Genomic DNA, 21,848 nt, shown 5'->3' on the forward strand with positions numbered 1-21,848 from the left:
GACTGAGGAAAACAAACATTTATGTTTTATAGTAACAAACAACTATTAGGAAAAAGATACAACGGTGGTCCATCGGCACAACTATACCAATGATGTTCCTATAATGGTCAAAGATCCTTGCAGAAACTGGGAGTATAGAAAGGTCAATAATATCTTCTATCCATCGAATAGAAAGGGATTGATTAATCCCATGATGTCTTCTGCAATGTTAGGAAAGTAAAACTATCATTAATATAATGCAGTAAAGGTTCCTTTTTGTCTCATAAAAAAGAATCCAAAATTTTTGGACCTAAAAGTCTAAGATTTGAGTCCACTTTCTTAATAAAAAAAAAGTCTCACACAACTAGTATCAGTTGTGTGAGACAGATAATAAAATTCTTCGAAATGACTTTAGTTAAGTGAAAATTAAAGATGAATATCTTAACTTATACTTCGTGAGACTTATTGAACTCATTTCTTAAAAGATTTATGCATTGAGAAGCTACCTCCTCTATGTATGAAAGGGTTGACATCATCCATGTGGTCCCATTTTACAAGAACTTCAGCTTTTCTTTGTTTTGAAAAGATATTTTCCTGAGAAATTAGATGATCTTTTTTTCCATGTGTATCCTCATGCACAGATTTGTCGCCCTCTGTCGCATTGTGTATTTTCTTTTGTGGAGAAACTTCAAGTAGGCCAAAGCTTGTAGTGGATAGTACTCCCTCCTTGTCATTTTCAGCTGCAAATGCTGGCCCAGCATAAAAATAATAAAAAGAAAACATTAAATGTAGCTAAAGATTTTGATTGTGTAAAAGAATTAAAGTTGCACACACAAATCATATAATTCTTGTGCTTTAGACAATGTATTTGTTAAGAGTTTCCTTGGTGAAAAATACCTTTGTTAATTGTAAAATCAGCGGGCACCAATTTAACATTATTGGCCAGGCTTACAATCATTTCTTCTTCGGGACAATTGTCTTCACGGGGATGTACCTTTTCCACATGAATAGCTTTGTTCCTTTCTACTTCTTTTTCTTGAACAACTTCTTGTTGATCAAAACGTACAGATTTTCTAGTATTATTCCCCATTTCTAAGGATTCTGCAATGGGGGCTAGCTCCATATTTTCTGCAAAAATATGAACCCAATATAGAAACATGGAAAATACTTCATTCGTCTTAATTTAAGTGAAGGTATCCAATTAGAGACAGAATTGAAGAAAGAAAGAAATATTTTTGAAACTTATGATCTAAAACATCGCATAAACAATTATGTGATTATAAATGATTTCATCGAACATAATTTTTTTTTTTTCAAGTTAAATGATTTTTGAATATAGAAATGTGTCATTCTTTTTTTTAACAGAATGAAAAATGGGGAGTATGCAAAATAAACTGAGACAAGGGAGTAGTGATCACCCTGTAGCAAAGGATTTTGGTAGCGTAAGAATAATAAATTCTATAGGTACATACACTAACCAAATAATTCTTATGGCTTATCGAATGCACGGAGAAATTAACTACCTTCATTGTATGAAAATTCAGAGGCCAATTCTTCATTTTTGGCCTTCTCATTTCCATTGTCTTGAGGAAAAATTTTATGGGTATCCAAGTTTGCAAAGATTACATTATTTCCTTCTTTCACTACTGGAAAATGAGCCTATGGCAACAAACTTATTAGCAACGGTCACACAACCGTTCCTATAGATCATATATTTTTGCAGTTTTCAACCGTTGCAATAGAATCGCGATGCTATTGGAACATTTCGACTCTTAAACCGTTGCAATAGTGTTTGAACCGTTGTCATAGCTCTAGTTATTGCTTCGATTTTGTCCACCGTACCAACGAGATGTATCTAATAGAACACATTTGGGGTAAAAAATTCTATTGGTACGGTTTTTAGTTCCCTCATTATTTTCCCCGTAAAAATTCACTAATCCCTCCAAACCCCCAAAAACTTTGTACTCTTTTCTTTTAATCAGTATTTGTCTATTTATTCTAAAAAAAAAAAAAAAAAGACAAAGTTCCAAAACGCGAACACCAATTCATACCACAAAATTGCAAACCCTTTTAACACCAACTCTTATCACAAAATTGCAAACCCATTCAAAGTACGTTCTCCTTCCTCTACGCCATGTCCATACCATTAGCTTATTGCTATTAGCTTTTTCTTTTAGGAATTTCAAACAAAATATAGAAAAGAAAATTTCGGAAAATGTTAATATACGATCCATTTTTTGTTGGGTCTTGCTCTGCAAAATCTAATTGATTTTGATATTGATGTGCTTTTCTTGTTGGGTTCTCTTTGAACAGCGGACACACCAACACTTTACGATGTGAATCGCAGTGGTGAGGCTTCAATTGAGATTCTTTTCCTTTTCTGAAGTTAAATAGTTTGTCTTTTATTCTAAATCCCATTTACCCAGAAAAGATTACACCTTTCTTAGAATTGTTTTATTGATTTTTGGTCAAAATTTTTACGTAGAGTTTGTTCGAGTTCGTCGATTGAGGTTGCTTACCAGTAGATTTGATATTTAGCTCAGTTGATTGCGTCTGCTTCTCTCCAGGTACTCCCTCTGTCATAATTTTTTTGTATTTATTTTGCAATTCTCAATAGTTGATTCTGAATTGTAGTCCCATATTCCTTTGATATACACTGTATGCACAGATGTGTAATACAAATTTTGGGGTTTGTTTTTGGGGGTTTGTCCCATTATAATTTTCGAATTAAATTTTTTAGTGTTCTCTTTGGTATTTTTTCTTAAAATTTATTCGGGATTGGTTTCTTCTTATCTTGCAAGGTTGTGTTGAAATTTTGGAGATTTAAGCTTATGTGTTTGCTTTCTTAAGAGGATTTATACTTTATGCTTAAGATGCGTAATTGGTGGAATTTTTTATGGTAGTTGTTTCCGGCATTAGTTATTATGGTAATTAATAAGCTTAACTAAGGTTTGGTGTGATAAACATACACGGTAGATGAATGTTGTTGGCTTGATTAGATCATGTTGTGGCATTTTGTTCCATTTTTATGGAGTCCGGTTATGTTGTAAAGATAGTCTAGTTTGATATGCTTTCATTTGGCTTGTTCTTGAATGGTCCATTGTTAGCATTATTTAATTTATTTTGTAGCTTTAGTTGTTATGGTAATTTCCTTGAACTAAAGTTTGTGCTTTGATGGGATAAATGTAGGCAACAGCAGTGTTGTTGGTTTGGTTGAATCATGTTATGGTATTTGTTTCACTTGCTTAATGAAGTCCAATTATCTTTGGTAGAAGGAGTTTATTTCTATGTAATGGGTGGAGTGCTGTTTTGTTTGAACTTAGGATCAAAAAATGAATTAGTTTAGTTAAGATGTTGGTCGAGGTTTTGTTCGATAATGGGATGGATGAGTAACATAATAGGATAAAGGGGGTAGGGAGTGGCTAGTTATTTTGGTTGAATGACATGAAAGACGAAGTAAGATTGTAGCTAATAATTGCGACCCCTACCGATCTTAAATAGGTTCATGACATCTGTTGGTGATACCATGACCGTGCGATCCCCATGTGGTCTACTTCGATCTGATGAAACTTGTTAAGATTAAAATAATCGGTAAGGGTATATGATTTGTGCATGGCACGTTCAACTCTAACCCCCACACCCTTCCTTTTGCCTTTACACTTGCTCGTTTCACTATTTGTGTAAGTGACTCATCTAAGATTGGCTGCGTATGCATTTGGCCACCTGCATAGTACCTTGCCAAGCCTCCCTCTTGCATTAGCCTGTGCTCAAACTAGTTAGTAAGCATTCCCTCTTGGTTAGATAAGGTGTCCATGTAGGTTGATCACCATGTTTACTATGCCTGCATCCCCATGTATACCTCTTGGTCGAAACTAGCTTTGTCTTCTCCTTGAACTCGCCTTTGTTTGAAGTATTTTGGCATATTTGGCATACCCGTTATTGCATTGAGTGTGCGATCATCCACTTCATGTGTGTCTTACTATGCTCCTATCATTTGTCAACAAAACACCCATGCTTCAAGACCATTCAATGATTTTTTAGATTTCTTAAGTGTATAACCTCTCTCTCGCAACTGCATCATAAAGTCATGTCTATTATATCTCTATCCCCCTCACCTTATTTAGTGTTTATCCATATTGTTCCAGGTCTGCTTGTTCCTCTTTTTCTTCTTGTTCTTTTCCTTTTCTTTCCTTGTTTGATGTTGACATCCATAGTCCCTCCTCTTTCTCTTAAGAGGCCTGTTCCTTGCCTCTGCTTCCTGCTCTTAGCTGCATCACCTTGTTTATTTTGCCTTTATGTGTGTCTGTCATCTCTTTTCTTTACCGTGTCCATGAGACCTTCTTAACTTAAGATGACTCTTGTTTATCATTTATTTTTTTTTGGAAATTTTCCATAGTTGATTAAATATGCTTTATACGTTAGAAAGCTACATTTGTTCCCGAAAAGAAATTCTGTTTTTGCTATAAAGTACCTTTTTTTCTTTCACTTAAACACAACTAAAAGTCCGCCCCTCCGTACTTTTATTAAACACAACTAAAAGTCCGCCCTCCGGCGTACTTTTACTTAAACACAACTAAAAGTCCGCCCTCCTCCGGCGACTTTTTCTTAAACACAACTAAAAGTCGCCCCTCCGCGTACTTTTACTTAACACAACTAAAGTACCCCCCTCCGGCGTACTTTTAGTTGAACATAACTAAAAGTCTGCGGAGGGCGGACTTTCCCTTCGAGCATATATATATTTTTTTTTTAACTTTTCAAAGTTCCATTCTGTGCTTCATAATATCTGCTGGATCAAATGCTTCTCTGGTTGTCATCCCATAGTTTATTTGGCTACCAACAAAAATTATCTTAGCCAAATTAGATAAACCACCTATGAAGATATAGAGTTGGGACCCAACCACTCACCTTGTCAATAAAGTCATAACAATCTTTTAACTTAAAAACTTTTAACTAGTATTCTCAAGAAATAATCTTTACTACATATAAAGTACCTTTTTTTCTTTCACTTAAACACAACTAAAAGTCCGCCCTCCGTGAGACTTTTTTTCTTAAACACAACTAAAAGTCCGCCCCCTCCGGCGTACTTTTACTTAACACAACTAAAAGTCTGCCCCCTCCGGCAGACTTTTAGTTGAACATAACTAAAAGTCTGCCGGAGGGGGCAGACTTTCCCTTGAAGCATATATATATTTTTTTTTTAACTTTTCAAAGTTCCATTCTGTGCTTCATAATATCTCTTTGGATCAAATGCTTCTTTGGTTGTCATCCCATAGTTTATTTGGCTACCAACAAAAATTATCTTAGCCAAATTAGATAAACCACCTATGAAGATATATAGAGTTGGGACCCAACCACTCACCCTTGTCAATAAAGTCATAACAATCTTTTAACTTAAAAACTTTTAACTAGTATTCTCAAGAAATAATCTTTTCTACATATAAAGTACCTTTTTTTCTTTCACTTAAACACAACTATAAGTCCGCCCTCCCAGACTTTTACTTAAACACAACTAAAAGTCCGCCTCTCCGACTTTTTCTTAAACACAACTAAAAGTCCGCCCCTCCTCCCAGACTAAGTAATCTTGATTCGTTTCACACGGCCTGCGCGTGTATATATATATATTTGTGTTTTTGTTCTCTTGAAATGCTAATTCCCAGTAAATCATCCCAGCAACTGATACAAGAACTTAAATATCTTTAAGTTTCCAAACATGAATTTAGTAATAATATAACTACTGCCTATATAAGTTTCGTAAAAATGCATCGAGCGTGTACACGCTTGTTTTTTTTTCTTTGTAAATAACTTGTATTATAAACAAAAAGTAACATTTTACGGCCATGAAAAATGAGCTATGCTACCGGACAATATGCCGCAAAGTAGTCTAAATGCATTAGTTCTTAATGTTCTAATTGCACCCCGCATGCACTCCAATAAAAGCCCTTTCATCTAGGCAAATTCCTAGGTCATAACTAAAATGGATAAAAGTTAAATTTGGTCAACCAAATTGCTATCTTTGGTTTCTTGTTTGCCCTTTGATGCACATCTTGTATTATCACCTCGATGATCAAATTTGCAGGCTAACTCTTCTATTGAAAAATTTGTTGATTCTTTCCTCCATATGCTATACACAACAAATAGCCTAGATCATACGATAGACTTTAGCTTGGGGCTTTTACCCTCGTGCATTCTCGCTTCGCCCGCCTAAGCTCGCTTTCCATCCTCTAGCATTCCTTCCGATACCCATCCATGATAGCAAACTTTTCCCGTAATCGACTTGAGAAATCGCGTATAAAGAACAAGTGCTTTATGCTTTCATTTGCAACATCACATAGTGGACACCGCTAGTCATTTGTCTCACCCCATTTATATAGTTTGTCTCTGGTTGACAACCTCTTGTGTGAGCAAATTAACAAGAACACAAAAGTCCATCTAGGCACCACTATTATTAAATGCAATTCTCCTCCAGGGCAACTTCGGAAACCGACCCCTTAGCTTAACAAACAACACCTTGGTTGAGAATTTCTGCATGCTTTTAACCTCATCCATAGAGTGCACGCTTGTTATCATTATTGATTATTGCTTTTTCTGTAGGAAATACTTGTGTTCTTTATGAGGTGTGTTTATGAGATACACTCCAATATGGTTATTTGGATTAGATGTCATTATTATATTTCTTGTGTGATTAGTATAACATTGTTCTTAGTGCCTATTTGGATTGGCTTATTTTAGGTGATTTTAAGCTAAAATAGCTTTTAAGTGCTTGTGTAGTATTTGGATAAAATAAATAAGGACTTTTAAGCACTTGTCTTTAAGCTAATATGACAAAAATAAGCCAAAAGCCACAAGCTAGAATTTCTAACTTATTGCTTTTGGCTTATAAGTCAAAAGCCATAAGCCAATCCAAATGGGCTCGTATTAGTCTCTCCTTAGTAATGAAAAGAGTTATGACATTGCTTATTCTTTTTCGAAGGTGTTGAAAATGAAGAAAGGGAAGACGCAAGCAAAAGGAAGACCTTACTCAAGAAGATATTTCACTTGAGAAGATTTTTGGATTTTTGCCGAAGCTTTAGATGTTCTAGGAATATTTTGCTATTGACATTTTGGAACTCACGCACACTCTTTAAAATGTAAAACTTTTTTATGTAGTTGGGTTTTAACATTTTGCTTTTATGGATATTATAACTAGCTTGTGGACAATATGTATTATGAAAAGTTTCATTTTGTGATTTTATATAATTTGTAGTGCATTATAAATTATTTATAAACAGGTTGTTATTTTAATTAAAGCGTTGCAATAGCTTACCTAACCGTGGCAACAAGCTCCAAATTAAACATGGCAACCGTTGCAATAGGTCATGAAAACCGTAGCAATAGACATTTCGAATTGTCTCTAATCAATAAAAACCGTAGCAAGAGGGCAAATAATCGTTGCATAAAGTCCAATAACCGTTGTAATAGCCTCAATTAAGCGTTGCAATAGCCTAACAACCGTTGCACAAGAGTCTCCATGGACCGTTTTTAACCGTTCCAATTAACAAAGAAAATATGTCGCACAGATAGACAAATAACCGTTGCTATAGAAACTTCTATAGCAACGGTTTTGAGAACCGTCCCATGAACCGTTGCGATAGATCTATCGGCACGCGAGCGCATGTCACGCATGGTAATCCGTTGCCATAGGTCAATGGCAACGATTCCTTTGTCTATGGCAACGGTTTCCCTAGTGTTGCCAGAGGCCCATTTTCCAGTAGTGTTTCAACAATGATTCCGTATGGATGACATTCATGAAGACATTATAAAAAGAATGCTTGTGAGATTTTGAAGGACTTGGACATTTATTTCCTGCAAAAATGATGACTCGTTGATATGTATAACAAAAGATGATGAACACTTGATATAGCTAATATCTTTGTTAAAGTTTAAGTTCTAACGATATAAAAATATATACACAATCAGGTCAGTTAATAAAATAATTATACGTAAATCATATTATAAACATTAAGTGGTAACTCCTACCATGTTATGATCTGTTAAAATTTACTAGATATAAGAAATGTTTCTACAGTGTAAAATTTTTAAATCTTTTTTGTTGTTGGAATTGTCACGACCCGTTTGGTCGTCATTGTACTTTTGACCTATTTACCCTCGTTGACCTTTCACTGAGCCTTGTTAGTATGATTTTGACCCGCGGGGATGGGCGACACGATTCCCGAGGTAATCGGGCAAGTTTTAAGGTGACTTATGAGAATTAGAACCTTAAAGTGAAAAAAAACTTTGATTGACATTTGGCTTTTGGGTAAATGGACCTTTTCAAAAATTCATCAATTTTGTGAGGTTCGGAGGGTCGATTCTGACTCGGTGGGATGTTCTCGATGCACTCAGGAGCGTTTTGGGCTTTCGGTTGAAAAGTGGGTTTTTGGCCATGGTGGTTGACCAGGTCAAACAGACCTCCGATGGAAATTCTCAGACCACGAGTGAGTTCGTAGCGTGTTTTTATATATGTGTGCATGTCTGTTTTGTACCTGAGATGTCTCGGGTGATTGTCGAGATTCGGAAAGAACTTGGTGAAAAAATAGAAGTTACTGGTTTCTGGTGTCTCGCCCCAGCGGACCGCCTCAGCGATACCTGGTCCGCGGGCATAGAAGAGTTGGATTTCATGGGAATCCATCCCAGCAGAAGGTATTCTGCTGAGGCAGATGCACTGCAGTGGACCGTCTTCTGCGCTGTTCCAGATTCATTAAATGCTTAAGTTAAACCCTTCATTTGCCATTCCCAAAATTATTTCTCCAAACTGTCTTAAGGGCGATTTGAAGTGCTTTTGACTGGATTCTTCTTGGGTAAGTCTCTTCAACCTTGTTATCTATTATTTACCTTTCCTAAGCTTGAATCAATGGTGGAAATCTAGAAAACTAATTGAAAAAGATGAGTCTCAACCTTAACTTTGTTATTTGAATTTTAGGCTTCAAATGTGAGATTAATTGATGGATTTTCCTAATCTAAGCATGGAATTTCTTTAAAACCAATAGGCTTGAATCTTCCGTTTGAGTTAAGAAATTGAATAAGGAAAAGCTAGGATTTATGTCTAATTTGGGGGTTTTGCTTTGAATGATGAAATTGATCAATACTTGAGCTAAATTAGCAATTGGAGAGTAGAATTGAACTTCTAGAACATTGGGTTACCATTTTTATCTTTGAAATACCTTTCTTAACCTTGTTGGCCCGATTTCCCTCTTTTCCATAGTTGATTTTTTATTCGAGCGAATGTATAGCAAGATGGGTACCGTTATTCCCCGTTTCTAACTTAAATTCCGATAATAACTAGACTTTGAGTATTCACAGGCTCTTCAGAAGGGCAAGGCTAACATTTGACAATTCGTGACACCATCTCGGCGTCGAGGTAAGTTACAGCTTACCTTTCAGTTAGACTTCAGTTAGCGAAGCATATGTAGAAGTTAGTTATTGACGGAGAAAGCATGTTAAGCCTTCGGGTATAAAGTTGGGATGTAATCTTAGGTTAGTATTATTGATGACTCGTGGGCTTGTCTTCTCATTTACTGTGATTTGGCTTGTTGCCGCGTGTGTGGTGTTAGGCTTGCTGCTTATTTGCCATGTTGTGGTTGTGATACGTTTGTCTCTCACGTATCTTGTCATTTATCTTTGATAAAGGAAGAATTGGATTCGGTATTGTTATTGTGATGTGTCCTCATGTAGAGGCACGAATGAGATTGGATTATTATTTAAACTTGAGATTGATATCGTGCATATCATTCATACACATTCTACATGATTCATTGATATGAACTGTGACTTAATATTAGAAATGATAAGAGAAAAAGTGAAACATCCGAGGCTTCTTATTATGGTGTTTACTACATGTATATTTCATATGGCATCTAATATTTGATGTTACCTATGTGGTCCAAAGGGAAATTGTTCCAGACGTGGCACTGCACAGATTTGGGAATAAGTTTGTATTAGTAGTTGATTTACGGATGTTGTTATGTTTGTTCACCTTTATGATTATTGTGAATTCGACATTTATGCATGCATTTCATCCTGCATTTCTCATGGTAATGTGGTGTGGTTCTAATGGAGAAATTGATGGGAAAAGGTTATGGAAACGTATGATAAGGAAGTGAATGTACGAAAGTCACCTCTGAGCTGCGAGCGGAGTAACTATGGACAGTTTTGATATGGAAGCCATCTCTGGGTTATGTGCGGAGTGACTAGTGTTGTGGAAGTCATCTCTGGGCTGTGTGCGGAGTGACTGGTACATGGACTTCGCGGGTCTCCCATGGGTCATTACTATCGAACGTGGAGGTTTCCGTCTGTAAAGACGTGTGTACGGTATGAGACAGTTGGCCAGTGCATTGCATCGCACCTGCATTCATAGTACCTCCCCTCATATCATTGATTTCGGTTGTTGCATTTATTGAATTGCATGGTACGTTTCCGAATTGATTCCTTAGTTGATGATTTAATTGAGATGTTGTGTGCATGTTGATCCCTTACCTAGACAATTGATGGATTCGAGGCATAGAGGTTTCCGCTTAGGCTATGACTGTAGACTACTGGGATCGATTGTGGTTCGTCTTACTGCAAGTCTTACGTGGATGTACTTAGTGACTATATTTAACTGCTTGTATACCCAGTTGTTGATTTCTTTCTTCATATATGTGAACTAATTGTTTTCGGCTTATGATGCCTACCAGTACTTGTTGGTTGTATTGATGCTACCTTTTTGCATTCTTTTCTGAGTGCAGAGTTTGTTGCAGACTCCACTTCAGGACCTCGTGGGTGAGTTTCCAGGGTGAGCCATGTTCCGATCCGCTGCACGAAGACTCTTCTATCCTACTATCTTTACTTCATATCCTGGGACAGATTTATTATTGCAAACTTGTATATTTCAGACTTGTATTAGTATCTCTTGTACTATTCTGACCAGATTCGGGGGTTGTATATTTAGATTCCGCATTATGATCTATTTATGATTTTAGACTTCTGTTGCTTCTTATTTACTATTTATGTTGTTTGGATGATTGAGTAAGGGACGGGTTCACCTACCAGGTGGGAAAGGGTAGGTGCCCGCACAATCGGTGAATTGGATCATGACTGGAATAAACACAAAATAAAATTTCACATACTTAACTGATAATCTTTGTGCCCTATCAAACGCATTGTTAACATATAATAGTAGTGTCAAAAAAAATCTTACAAAAAATAAAATAAAATAAAATAGGAATAAGCTTGAGATACGATTACTTACCAACAATTTGAGAATATTCTGTGACGACCCGCTTGGTCGTTATAGTCTTTTTGGCATTTTTGACCCTTTCCCGAGCAATGAAGAATGGATGTAAGTGTGAATGCATATGTGATGCAATGCACTGGCCAACTATCCATATCGTACACACATGCTAAGGACGGAAACCTCCATGTCTTAATAATCATAACCTATGGGGACCCGCAAAGTCCATGTACACCCTAATCCTGGCAAGAAACCTCGGGCAGTGAGTACAACACATTATGCTCCGGTAACAACCTCGGATCACGGATTCTCATCTCTTTCTTACACGATCCGGCAAAGACCTCGGATGTTGCACTTTCTCACTTATCTTCATCAGTACTAAGTCACAGTTAATATCATTGCATCATATAAAATGAGAATGTGCACCATGCATGATATCTTAATCAACAGTTAATCATAATCAAGATCTCATCCGTGTCTTATCATAAGTACACATCACGATTCAACCTCATCTCATTATCCTTCCTTTTTTCGATGATAAGTGACATAACAAGAGAGAGATGAATGCATACACAAGTCACAACATAGCAAATAAGGCCACAAGCCAAATCATAACAACAAGGCGACCAGCCCACAAACAATAACAGAACCAACCTAATAGGATTTCACCTCCACACCATACCCGAAGGACTAACATGCTTTCTCCCTAAGTATATAACTCCTACATATGCTTCACTAATTGGAGTCCACCAAAAAGGTAAACCTTAACCTACCTGAATGCCGAACGGGAGCCACGAACTATCCAACACGAGTCTTGCCCTTTCTAAGATCTTTCGAACGTTCGAAGTCTATTCAACCATGTAATCTACATTAGAAACAGAGACTAACAACAGCCGTAATGCTAAAATAAGTTTCAAATCGAAAAACAACCTCTTAAAGAGAAACCCGAGCCCACAAGGGAAAAGAAGAATTTAAAGCAAAAATCGGTTACCCAACGCTTAAGAACTTCAATACCATTTCCCAATTACTAATTAAATTAAATCAATTAACAATTTCACCCTTTAATCAAAAAACCCCAATATAGAAAGAAACCCCAATTTTCCACTTCCCCCATGTTACAGCTTGTAGTTTTGTGCATTGAGATTCGTAGTACGTTGGTGTCTTAGTTCTAGACACCGGGATTTGTTTCAATGGTATATGAGGTTGGACATGCTTAACTTGTGTTTATGAGTGTTTAAATTCATATTTGGTGAGTTACGGAAGGATTGGAGAATAAGTGAATCGAAGTGGGAAGGTTCGTCAAAAGTTGTTTTTGGAAAATATGGTATATGGGTCGTATAAGTGAGATATGGTCCGTATTTTGAGATATGGGCCGTATTTAAGGATTTTAAAAAATTTCCAAAGAAGGCAGTTTTGGAGGTGGTACTATACGACCAACTATACGGACGTATAATCTTATACGGCCAGGATATTGGTCGTATAATGTTATACGGCCAAGGATACAGACCGTATATATATATGATGCTACACCTCGCAAATTTTCGCGTTGGTTGTGAGGTAAGCTAGCATAAGCCGGAGAGGCCATGGAACCTTTATAAGGTTAAGAAAGACTTTTAACAAGTGTTAAGCAAGTACCTAAAGGTTCTGGGGCCAAGCGAATCAAAGAAAATAAGTTTTTCAAAACTTTGGGAAAACTTGGCAGAATTTTGGATAGGATTTTTGGTCCAACTTGAGGGAGGTATATCTCTTAGCATATGAGGAGTTACGGAATGCATAACCTATGTAAATTCAAGTTCAGAGAGTCTTCTTTCCAATGCAACTGACAAATTGCAAATCTGAGATACGAGGCCAAAGTTACGGCCCGTATAATATTATACGACCGGAGATACAGACCGTATAATGTTATACGACCAAGTTATACGGCCAGAATAATACAAAGTCGGTGGAAATTTTCAGAATTTAAGTATGATGACCCCTCTTCATTTTAGACATAACCCCAAGTCCTAGAAACCTCTAGTCACCTCTCCAAACACATTCAAACATATTTCTAAGCCTAAATCAAAGATCAAGGTGAAGATTAAAGTGTTTAGGGTTTCCAAGTGAGCTTTACACTTGTCTCCTCTTCAAGATGCTTGGGAGTGTTTGTAAGGTGGAGTAACCTTGGAATTGAAGTGTTCTTGAATTTTGAGGTAAGATTTCATCTTAGTTTCATGCTTATGAGTTTATTTGGTAATTATATCAAGATTTGAAGAAAAGAAATTGGAGGAAATTGAGGATATTTTGAGTTGTGAATTAACTTGAGTTATAATTATTAGCATGTTTTGAGCATAATCTTGTTATGAGGAATAATAATGATGTTAAAGAAGTGTCGTATACAAGTGTATAAGGGGTTGTGTTGAAGATGTTGTTATGGATTGATTATGAAAAGAAGTTTTGGGATTGAATTGAGTATAATTTGAATGTAATCTTTTGATTATGGAATTGTGATGTTTTATTGTGGTTTGGGAGTTGTTTTTGAGTTGGAGAAAATAGAAGATATGAGGGGAAATGCTGCCCAATTTTTGTTAGCTCATTTATTAATCTAGTTTGACCCTATAAGCGTTTCTATGACTTACCCTTAGTGCGAATCATCTTGAATGTAGACTTCCAAGCTCAGGAGATAGGCGTTAAGTAAGCTAAGGAGACGATAAGGTATGTTAAGGCTATCCCTTTCTTTCTTACGGCATGACCTCTTTGATACAAACTCATTCACATGATATCCATAATGTCCTTATTTTTAGAAATACTAGAAGCTTATGGTTCTTGAGGTTCTTATGATATTGTTGATAATTGTCTCATGATTTATTGATTCTTATCTTATGGTTATTGATCTCATTCATTGATGTTGATCTCATCTTATGATTATTGTTTCTCCAAGATGAGATATGTTCATGATGATAGCACCATAATCATAATTGGAGGTTTGCCGACCTTACGTCACTCCGATAGAGTTTTAGCTTTTATTTGGGCTCTCATGCATGCTTTATATATATGTATGTATTTTCTCACACCGCGCCGCGCTATAGTCGGCCGGGCAGACACGTAGATGTGCACACCACTGTAGTGGGCAGGTTATGGTGTTACCCCGGACGCGGGATGATAATATAATGATAGCACCAAGCCTAAATGGCCGAGCAGGATACTATATATATGTATGTATAAAAAAAAAAATTTAAAAAAAAAGCTAAGCATGCATGACATCCGCCTTAAGAGGCATTCAGAGGTACATATTGATCTCTTTATCTTATGTTATCTTCATACTTTCATTATTTTGTTATTCATGCCTTACATACTCGGTACCTTATTGGTACTGACGTCCTCTGGTTTGTGGACGCTGTGTTCAAGCCCGCAGGTAGACTGGAAGACGGACCAGACCCCTAGGTTGCTTCTTCAGCGATTGTACAGGAGCACTCCATTTGTTCAGCTGGTATTATTCTTTTGTGTACATATATGGGCATGGTGGGGTCCTGTCCTGTCTTTATGATATTATGCACTCCATGTAGAGGCTCGTAGACAGATGTGTATAGGTTGATGTTCTATGACTTTTCGGACCACATTGTGTCATATCATTTTGGCAGCATTGTCGGCTTGTGTGTGTGTGTGTGTATATATATATATATATAGGCATAGTTTGTTAGCGAATGAATAGATGTGCATTTATCTCTTAGACTCATTCCCTTACAGATTATGATACTTATGAGTTATCTTTGTGGTCGACCTAGATATGATTATGAGATGTACGTCAAGAGGTGCTTGGTAGGTTAGCTCCGGGTGCCCGTTATGGCCCTCCGGTTGGGTCGTGATACCCAATTTAGAAAGAAACCCTAATTTTCCATATTCATAAACCATGAAATTTAGATAGGTTCAACTTAGTATCTAATTATCCCAAGTATTTCACCACTGGATTAACAAGATTTTCCAATCAAAGCTCACTTTCAAAGCATATGATTCATGAAGTCAAACTTAGAGTCTACAACCTTTCTTTCCAACTAAACCTCTTAATTCCACCATAGAATCCAAGCCTAAACATTAAATAAAACACAAGGAAGTAAAAGGGAACTTACCCAATGAAGATTCAACCCTAAATGCTCCTCAATTCGCCCTTAGAACTCTCCAGGTTTCAATATAGTGAAAGGAAAAGGAATGGTTCGAAATGGGAAAATATAAGGTTTCTGACTCAGCGATTTCCGCTTATGCGGAGCAAGGTTCAACCTACGTGATCCTGCCTCAGCGAATGCTAGTCCGCTAAGGCAGAATTCATTAATGACTCATCACTTGCGCTGATGCGAACGAAGAGCAACATGCGCGTCAAAGATGCCTGTGGAAGAGATCTCGCAGGTGCGGGGAAAACCAGACTCAACAGGGACTCGCATCTGCGGACCAAGCCTCCCCTGGGTGGGCCCGCAGACGTGCCTAAACTATCCCAGAAGTGGCATCAGAAAACTAGAAAAATATGGTTTTCACCAAGTTTACCCAAAATCCCGACATCCATCTGAGACCTCTCGGCTACAAACTGAATATGCATACACATGTAAAATGCGCTACGAACTCACCCGTGGCCTCGGAATTTCCAACGGAGGTCACCTTGACCTGGTCAACCCCTAAATGAAAAAATCAAGTTTTCTACCAAGGGTACAAAACGCTCCTGAATGCCTTAGGAACCTAACCAATCATCCCACCAAGTCATAATCGACCCTCCGGACCTCATGGAATCAACAGAATTTGAAAAAAGGTCCGTCTACCAAAAAGTCAACTATAGGTCAGTCATTTTTCACTTTAAGTTTCTACTTCCTCAAATCCTACCAAAACTCGCCCGATGATCTCGGGAACAGTGTCGCCCATCCCCACGGGTCAAAAGCACTCTAACGGCTAGGGGATGGGTCAACGGGGTTAAAATGGTCAAAACCCGCATAATGACAAAGCAGGTCGTTACATCAGATACCAATTAAACAATCGTTTGTCCTCGAACGGAAAAGAAGAGAAGCTGGGGATATCTTTCACGCATATCGGCCACGGTCTCCCAAGTAGCATCCTCAACTGGACGGTTCTTCCATTGCACCATAACTGAAGCTATTTTCTTTGACCTCAACTTCCTCAGCTGCCTATCCAAGATCGCCATCGGCTCTTCCGCAAAGGACAGATTCTGATCGAAAAGTACCGAGTCCCACTGGATGATATAAGAGTCGTGAATAGTACTTCTTCAACATGGAAACATGGAATACCGGATGAACACCTAAAGAACCTGGTGGCAAAGCAAACTCTACGCCACCTCACCAACACGGCGAAGAAGCTCGAAAGGACCAATGAACCTCGGGCTCAACTTGCCTTTCTTCCCAAATCGCATCACACCTTTCATGGGTGAAACCTTCAATAGAACCTACTCACCAACCATAAATCTAAATAACGAACCTTCTAGTCCGCATACTCTTTTTGCCTACTCTGAGCTGCAAGAAGCTTTTCCTGAATCAACTTCACTTTGTCCAAGGACTATCTCAACAAATCCGTACCCCAAGGTCTTACCTCAAAAGCATCGAACCACCCAATTGGAAAATGACATCTGCTAGCATACAAAGCCTTGAACAGTGCCATGTCAATATTCGAGTGATAACTATTGTTGTATGCAAACCCTGCCAACGGTAAGAACTGGTCCCAATGACCACCAAAGTCAATAACACAAGCTATCAACATGTAATCAAGCACCTTAATAGTCCTCTTGGACTGACCATCAGCCTGCAGGTGAAACGTGATGCTAAAATCCAACTGAGTACCCAACTCTTTCTGTAAAGTCTTCTAGAGATGGGAAGTCAACTGAGTCACCCTGTCTAAAACAATAGAAATAGGCACCCCATACAATTGAACAATCTCTCTGATGTAGATCCTTGCCAACTTCTCTGAAATGTACATCATTTTAACCGGAATGAAGTGCGCAGACTTAGTCAACCTATCCACAATAATCCAAATCGAATCAAACTTGCCCAAAGTCTTCAGAAGACCTACAACGAAATCCATGGCTATCCTCTCCCACTTCCACTCGAGAATGGGCATCCTTTGAAGTACACCACCTAGTCTCTGGTGCTCATACTTAATTTTTTGGCAATTAGAACACTAAAAAACAAATTCCGCAATGTCCCTCTTCATCTTACTCCACCAAGAGTGTTGTCTCAAATCATGATACATCTTGGTAGCGCCTGGATGAATAGAATATTTGGAACTATGAGCCTCTTCCAATATAAAATGAATCAATCCACCCACAAGAGGAACGCAAATGCGCCCTTTAATCCTCAAAACACCCTCACTATCAACCATGGCCTCGTTGGCCTCACCACTCAACACCTTATCTCGAATCTTACACAGCTTCACATCATCGAACTATTGTGCCTTAATCTGCTCCAAAAGAGACGACCTCGAGTCAAAGACAAGCCAAAACCTTTCCAAGTTCCGAAATATCAAGCCTAACAAAAATTTTAGCCAAAGACTGGACCTCTAGAGCTAAAGGACACTCCTCAACAACCAAACGAGCCAAGCTACCCATACTCACTACCTTTCGGCTCAGCGCATCATTACCATATTAGCCTTGCCCAGATGATAAAGAATGGTGATATCATAATCTTTAAGCAACTCCATCCATCTATGCAACCTCGAATTGAGATCTTTATAATTAAAGACATGCTGAAGACTACGGTGATCGGTGAACACCTCACAATGAACCCCATACAAATAATGCCTCCAAATCTTCAATGGAAAGACTACCGCCGCCAACTCCAAATCATGAGTGGGGTAGTTCTTCTCATAAGTCTTCAATTACCTCAAAGCATACGCGATTACCTTACTTTCTTGTATCAACACACAACCCAAACCAAGGCAAGAAGTATCACAATATACGATAAAGTCCATACCCTCCACGGGTAATGCCAAAATCGGGGCTGAAGTCATCAAAGCCTTAAGCTTTTGGAAGCTCTGTTCACACTCATCGAACCATTGGAAAGGAACTTCTTTTGAGTTAACCGAGTCAAATGCGAAGCAATTGATGAAAAACCTTTCACAAACTGACGATAATAGCTCGCAAGGCCCACGAAACTATGAATCTCAGAAATTAAAGTAGGCCCCGCCTAATCTCTAATAGCCTCGATCTTCTTGAGATTAACCATAATCCCGTCCTTGGACACAACATGGCCCAAAAATGCGACGAAACTAAGCCAAAACTCACACTTGCAAAACTTAGCATACAACTCTTTTTCCTTCAATAGACTAAGCACGATCCTCAAGTGCTTCTCATGCTCTTCTTTCCAGAATATACGAAGATGTCATCAATGAACACAATCACAAACGAATCCAAATAGGCTTGAATATACCATTAATCAAATCCATAAACACTGCAGGGGAATTGGTAAGCCCAAATGACATAACTAGAAACTCATAATGACAATAGCGGGTCCTAAAGGCTGTCTTCGGAATATCCTCCACCCAGATCTTGAATTGATGATACCCTGACCTCAAGTCGATCTTAGAGAAGACTGACGCACCGTAAAGCTGATCAAATAAGTCATCTATGTGGGGTATCAGATAGTTGTTCTGAATAGTAACCTTGTTCAATTGCCGATAATTGATACACATCCGCATAGAACCATTTTTTTTCTTCATGAATAGCATGGAAGCACCCCAAGGGGAAATACTAGGACGATGAACCCCTTGCTCAACAAATCTTGCAATTGTTCCTTTAACTCTCTCAATTCAGCTGGAGCCATATAGTAAGGTGGAATAGAAATAGGCCGAGTGCCTGGTTCCAAATCGGTACAGAAATTAATATCGCGGCCAGGTGGCATACCGGGCAAGTCAGCAGATGGGAAAGACATTTGCAAGCTCAGCAACTATAGGAATAGACTCCAAGGAAGGAGTATCCATACTCATGTCTCGATATGCACCAAATAGGTTAGACATCCCTTATCCACCAACTTCCGTGCCTGAATGAACAAAATGATCTTCTAAGGAGCAAGGCTAGGAGTACCCTTCCACTCCAAATGCGGGATGCCGGGCATAGTTAACGTGACTGTCTTAGCATGACAGACCAAAATCGCATGATTCTGAGATAACCAGTTCATGTCCAAAATAATGTCAAAGTCTACCATACTAAGGATCACCCGATACACCCACGTATCATAGCCCATAAAAGGAACCACACAACACCGATAGACTCAATCTACTACCAGAGAATCTCAAACCGGAGTAGACACACGTATGGGCACATCAAGAATGTCACAAGTCATATCCAAACTAGTAGCAAAGCGGGTAGACACATAGGAGAGGTGGAACCCGTATCAAATAAAATCGAAGCTTCCCGATGACAAACAAAAATGGTACCTGTGATGACCGCATCAGAAGCCTCCGCCTCTGGTCTCCCAGGGAAGGCATAACAATGGAGTCCTCCGTCACCGGACTACGCATCACCACGGCCACACTGGCCTGACTAAGCTACTTCTTTAGAAACCTAAGAACCAACCCTGCTGGGATTATATCCTCCTCTAGCATACTGAGAACCACTGCGGCCTGTCTGAGTTCCGCCCCTACTAGAGTATCCATCTCTACTAACTAAAGGCGCTAGAGTCCTGGGAGTCTGAAATCTGGAGCCCTGCTAGGCCCCACTCTGCCTAGGCCTGCTACACTCTCTGGCAAAGTTCCCCAAGTCGCCATACTTATAGAATCTAACCTCCGGGGGCTGTGACCCAGAAGCTGAAGAACCGTTATAATAACCACGGTCTGCAGGTCGAGATAGAGACCCCTAGAATTTTGTCCTGCACTAACTCCACTCTGCCTCGAAGGACCACTAGCTGAAGCCTGGAGCGCTGACTCGAAAGGGCGGCCAGGATAATACAGGTGAGTCCTGCCCGACTGGCTCCCACCTCTCGAAGTAGAACCACTGAAACTGCCAACCTGACGGGCCCTGTTGTCACTACCCCCACCGTGAGCTCAGGGCCTAGCAGACTCAACAGTCGTAGCATGATCCACCACGGACTGGAATTAAAACCACATATCCACAAGCTGAAGACAAGACAAATGTACAGAAGCACCAACCCCTTGACAAATCTCTTAACCCTCTCGATCTCGGTAAGAATCAACTGAATAGCATAATGGGCCAAGGAAAGGAATCTGGCCTCGCACTCAAAGAACGTACATAACCCTCTGCTCCAAATTGTTGAACTCGTCTCTTCTCATATCCCTCAGAGTACGAGGGACATACTTCTCCAAGAACGCCTAATGAAATTGGGCCCAAGATAACGAAGGCGACTCAACTGGCCGAAACTCGATAAAGGACCTCCACCACATCTTCGCATCCCCACGCAACTGATAGGACATATAATTAACTCCATGTGAATCAACAATACCCATCTTCTATAACCTCTCATGACTGTCAACGATAAACTCATAAGCATCCTCAACTAGGGTACTAAAGAACTTTAACGGCTCTATCTTAATAAATCTGGTGAACAACTCCTGATCCCCAGCGGTCATAGATGGACCGACAACAGGCCTAGGAGCACATGTCGGTGCTGGATCTCGTCGATACAGGAAGCTATAGTAGCCGGTGCATCCCACGAGTCCGGCCCCTCGCTCGGGAGTCCGCTTCCTCCCCTCGGGAGTCTGCGCTCCCGCTGTAGTCTGAGACCCTCCTGGAGTGGCTAGAAGGCCACCCACTTGGTACAAAGCATCAAGAAAGTGCAGTAAACGGACCATGGTATCCTGAAGTACATGAGTAGCAATCACATCAGGCTGATCCTGGGCTGGTCCCAGCTCTCCCTCATCCATGGGCTCGTGCTCATGCTGAAGCTCTGACTCTAGAGATAAGGATTTGGCTCATCTCTGACAAACCGCAGGGGCCCCGCCCCTGGCTGGTGCTGCACCACAGCCTCGTCCTCGTGCTCTGGCCTTAGTAACACTACCAATTTGAATAAACTAGCACGAAAGTAATGAAAGAATGGGAAATTTCAAAAATGTCCTATAGCCTCTTGCAGATAAGTACGGAGCTCATCGTACCGAGCTGCAAGACTCTACTAAACATGCTCTCATACTTTTAAGCTCGGCAACTTACGGCTTTGATACCAACTTGTCACGACCCAACTCATGGGTCGAGCGGGCACCCACACTAACCCCCTGGTGGGCGAACCCTTTCCTCACTTTACCAATTTTAGAATTAAAATGCAGAAGATTAACTTATACAAGCAGTCTCAATATCATATATAAATAACTAAGTGCAGAAATACAATATAACCCCAAGAATCTGGTCAAGTCATAGTACAAGGGCCACTACATAACACATAAGTTTGAATGGAAATACATAAAAGTCTAAATACTGTCTCGAGATAAAAATGACAAATACAAATAGAAGAGTTTTTCGGGCTGAGGGTTGGAACAATACTTACCCTGGAAACTCAAATAAGAAGCCTTGGGAATCACTCGCGAGGGCCTGGCGTGGATCCTGTAACGAACTCTGCACTCAGAAAAGAGTACAACAAGGTAGTATCAGTACAAACACTATGTAGTGGTAGGTATCGTAGGTCGACAACAATTAGTTCGCATATATGAAGAA

General features: G+C 39.2%; 1 protein-coding gene and 1 long non-coding RNA gene across 2 annotated transcripts; one reads left to right on the plus strand and one right to left on the minus strand.

Moving 5' to 3' along the window:
• Positions 1–307: 307 nt before the first annotated feature.
• On the minus strand, positions 308–1,080 carry LOC132054911 (uncharacterized). Its single transcript, XM_059446857.1, has 2 exons — positions 877–1,080; positions 308–719 (listed from the first exon to the last, which is right to left on the minus strand). Exons 1-2 carry the CDS (start codon positions 1,067–1,069, stop codon positions 451–453), a joined length of 462 nt encoding a protein of 153 aa, XP_059302840.1. The 5' UTR covers positions 1,070–1,080; the 3' UTR covers positions 308–450.
• A 935-nt stretch (positions 1,081–2,015) lies between these two features.
• On the plus strand, positions 2,016–7,166 carry LOC132054912 (uncharacterized). The gene is made up of 4 exons (XR_009414406.1): positions 2,016–2,090; positions 2,293–2,328; positions 2,465–2,546; positions 6,950–7,166. It is a non-coding gene; the product is annotated as an uncharacterized LOC132054912 (long non-coding RNA).
• Positions 7,167–21,848: the final 14,682 nt, after the last annotated feature.

Source organism: Lycium ferocissimum, chromosome 4 (assembly GCF_029784015.1).
Source record: "Lycium ferocissimum isolate CSIRO_LF1 chromosome 4, AGI_CSIRO_Lferr_CH_V1, whole genome shotgun sequence".
Classification (NCBI taxonomy): domain Eukaryota; kingdom Viridiplantae; phylum Streptophyta; class Magnoliopsida; order Solanales; family Solanaceae; genus Lycium; species Lycium ferocissimum.

Bases quoted from the DNA above. Each gene is read 5' to 3' on its own strand.
- LOC132054911 (XM_059446857.1), bottom strand. From the start codon at position 1,069: ATGGGGAATAATACTAGAAAATCTGTACGTTTTGATCAACAAGAAGTT. The intron at 720-876 runs GTATTTTTCACC...CAGCATTTGCAG, and splicing joins TGATTTTACAATTAACAAAG to CTGAAAATGACAAGGAGGGA.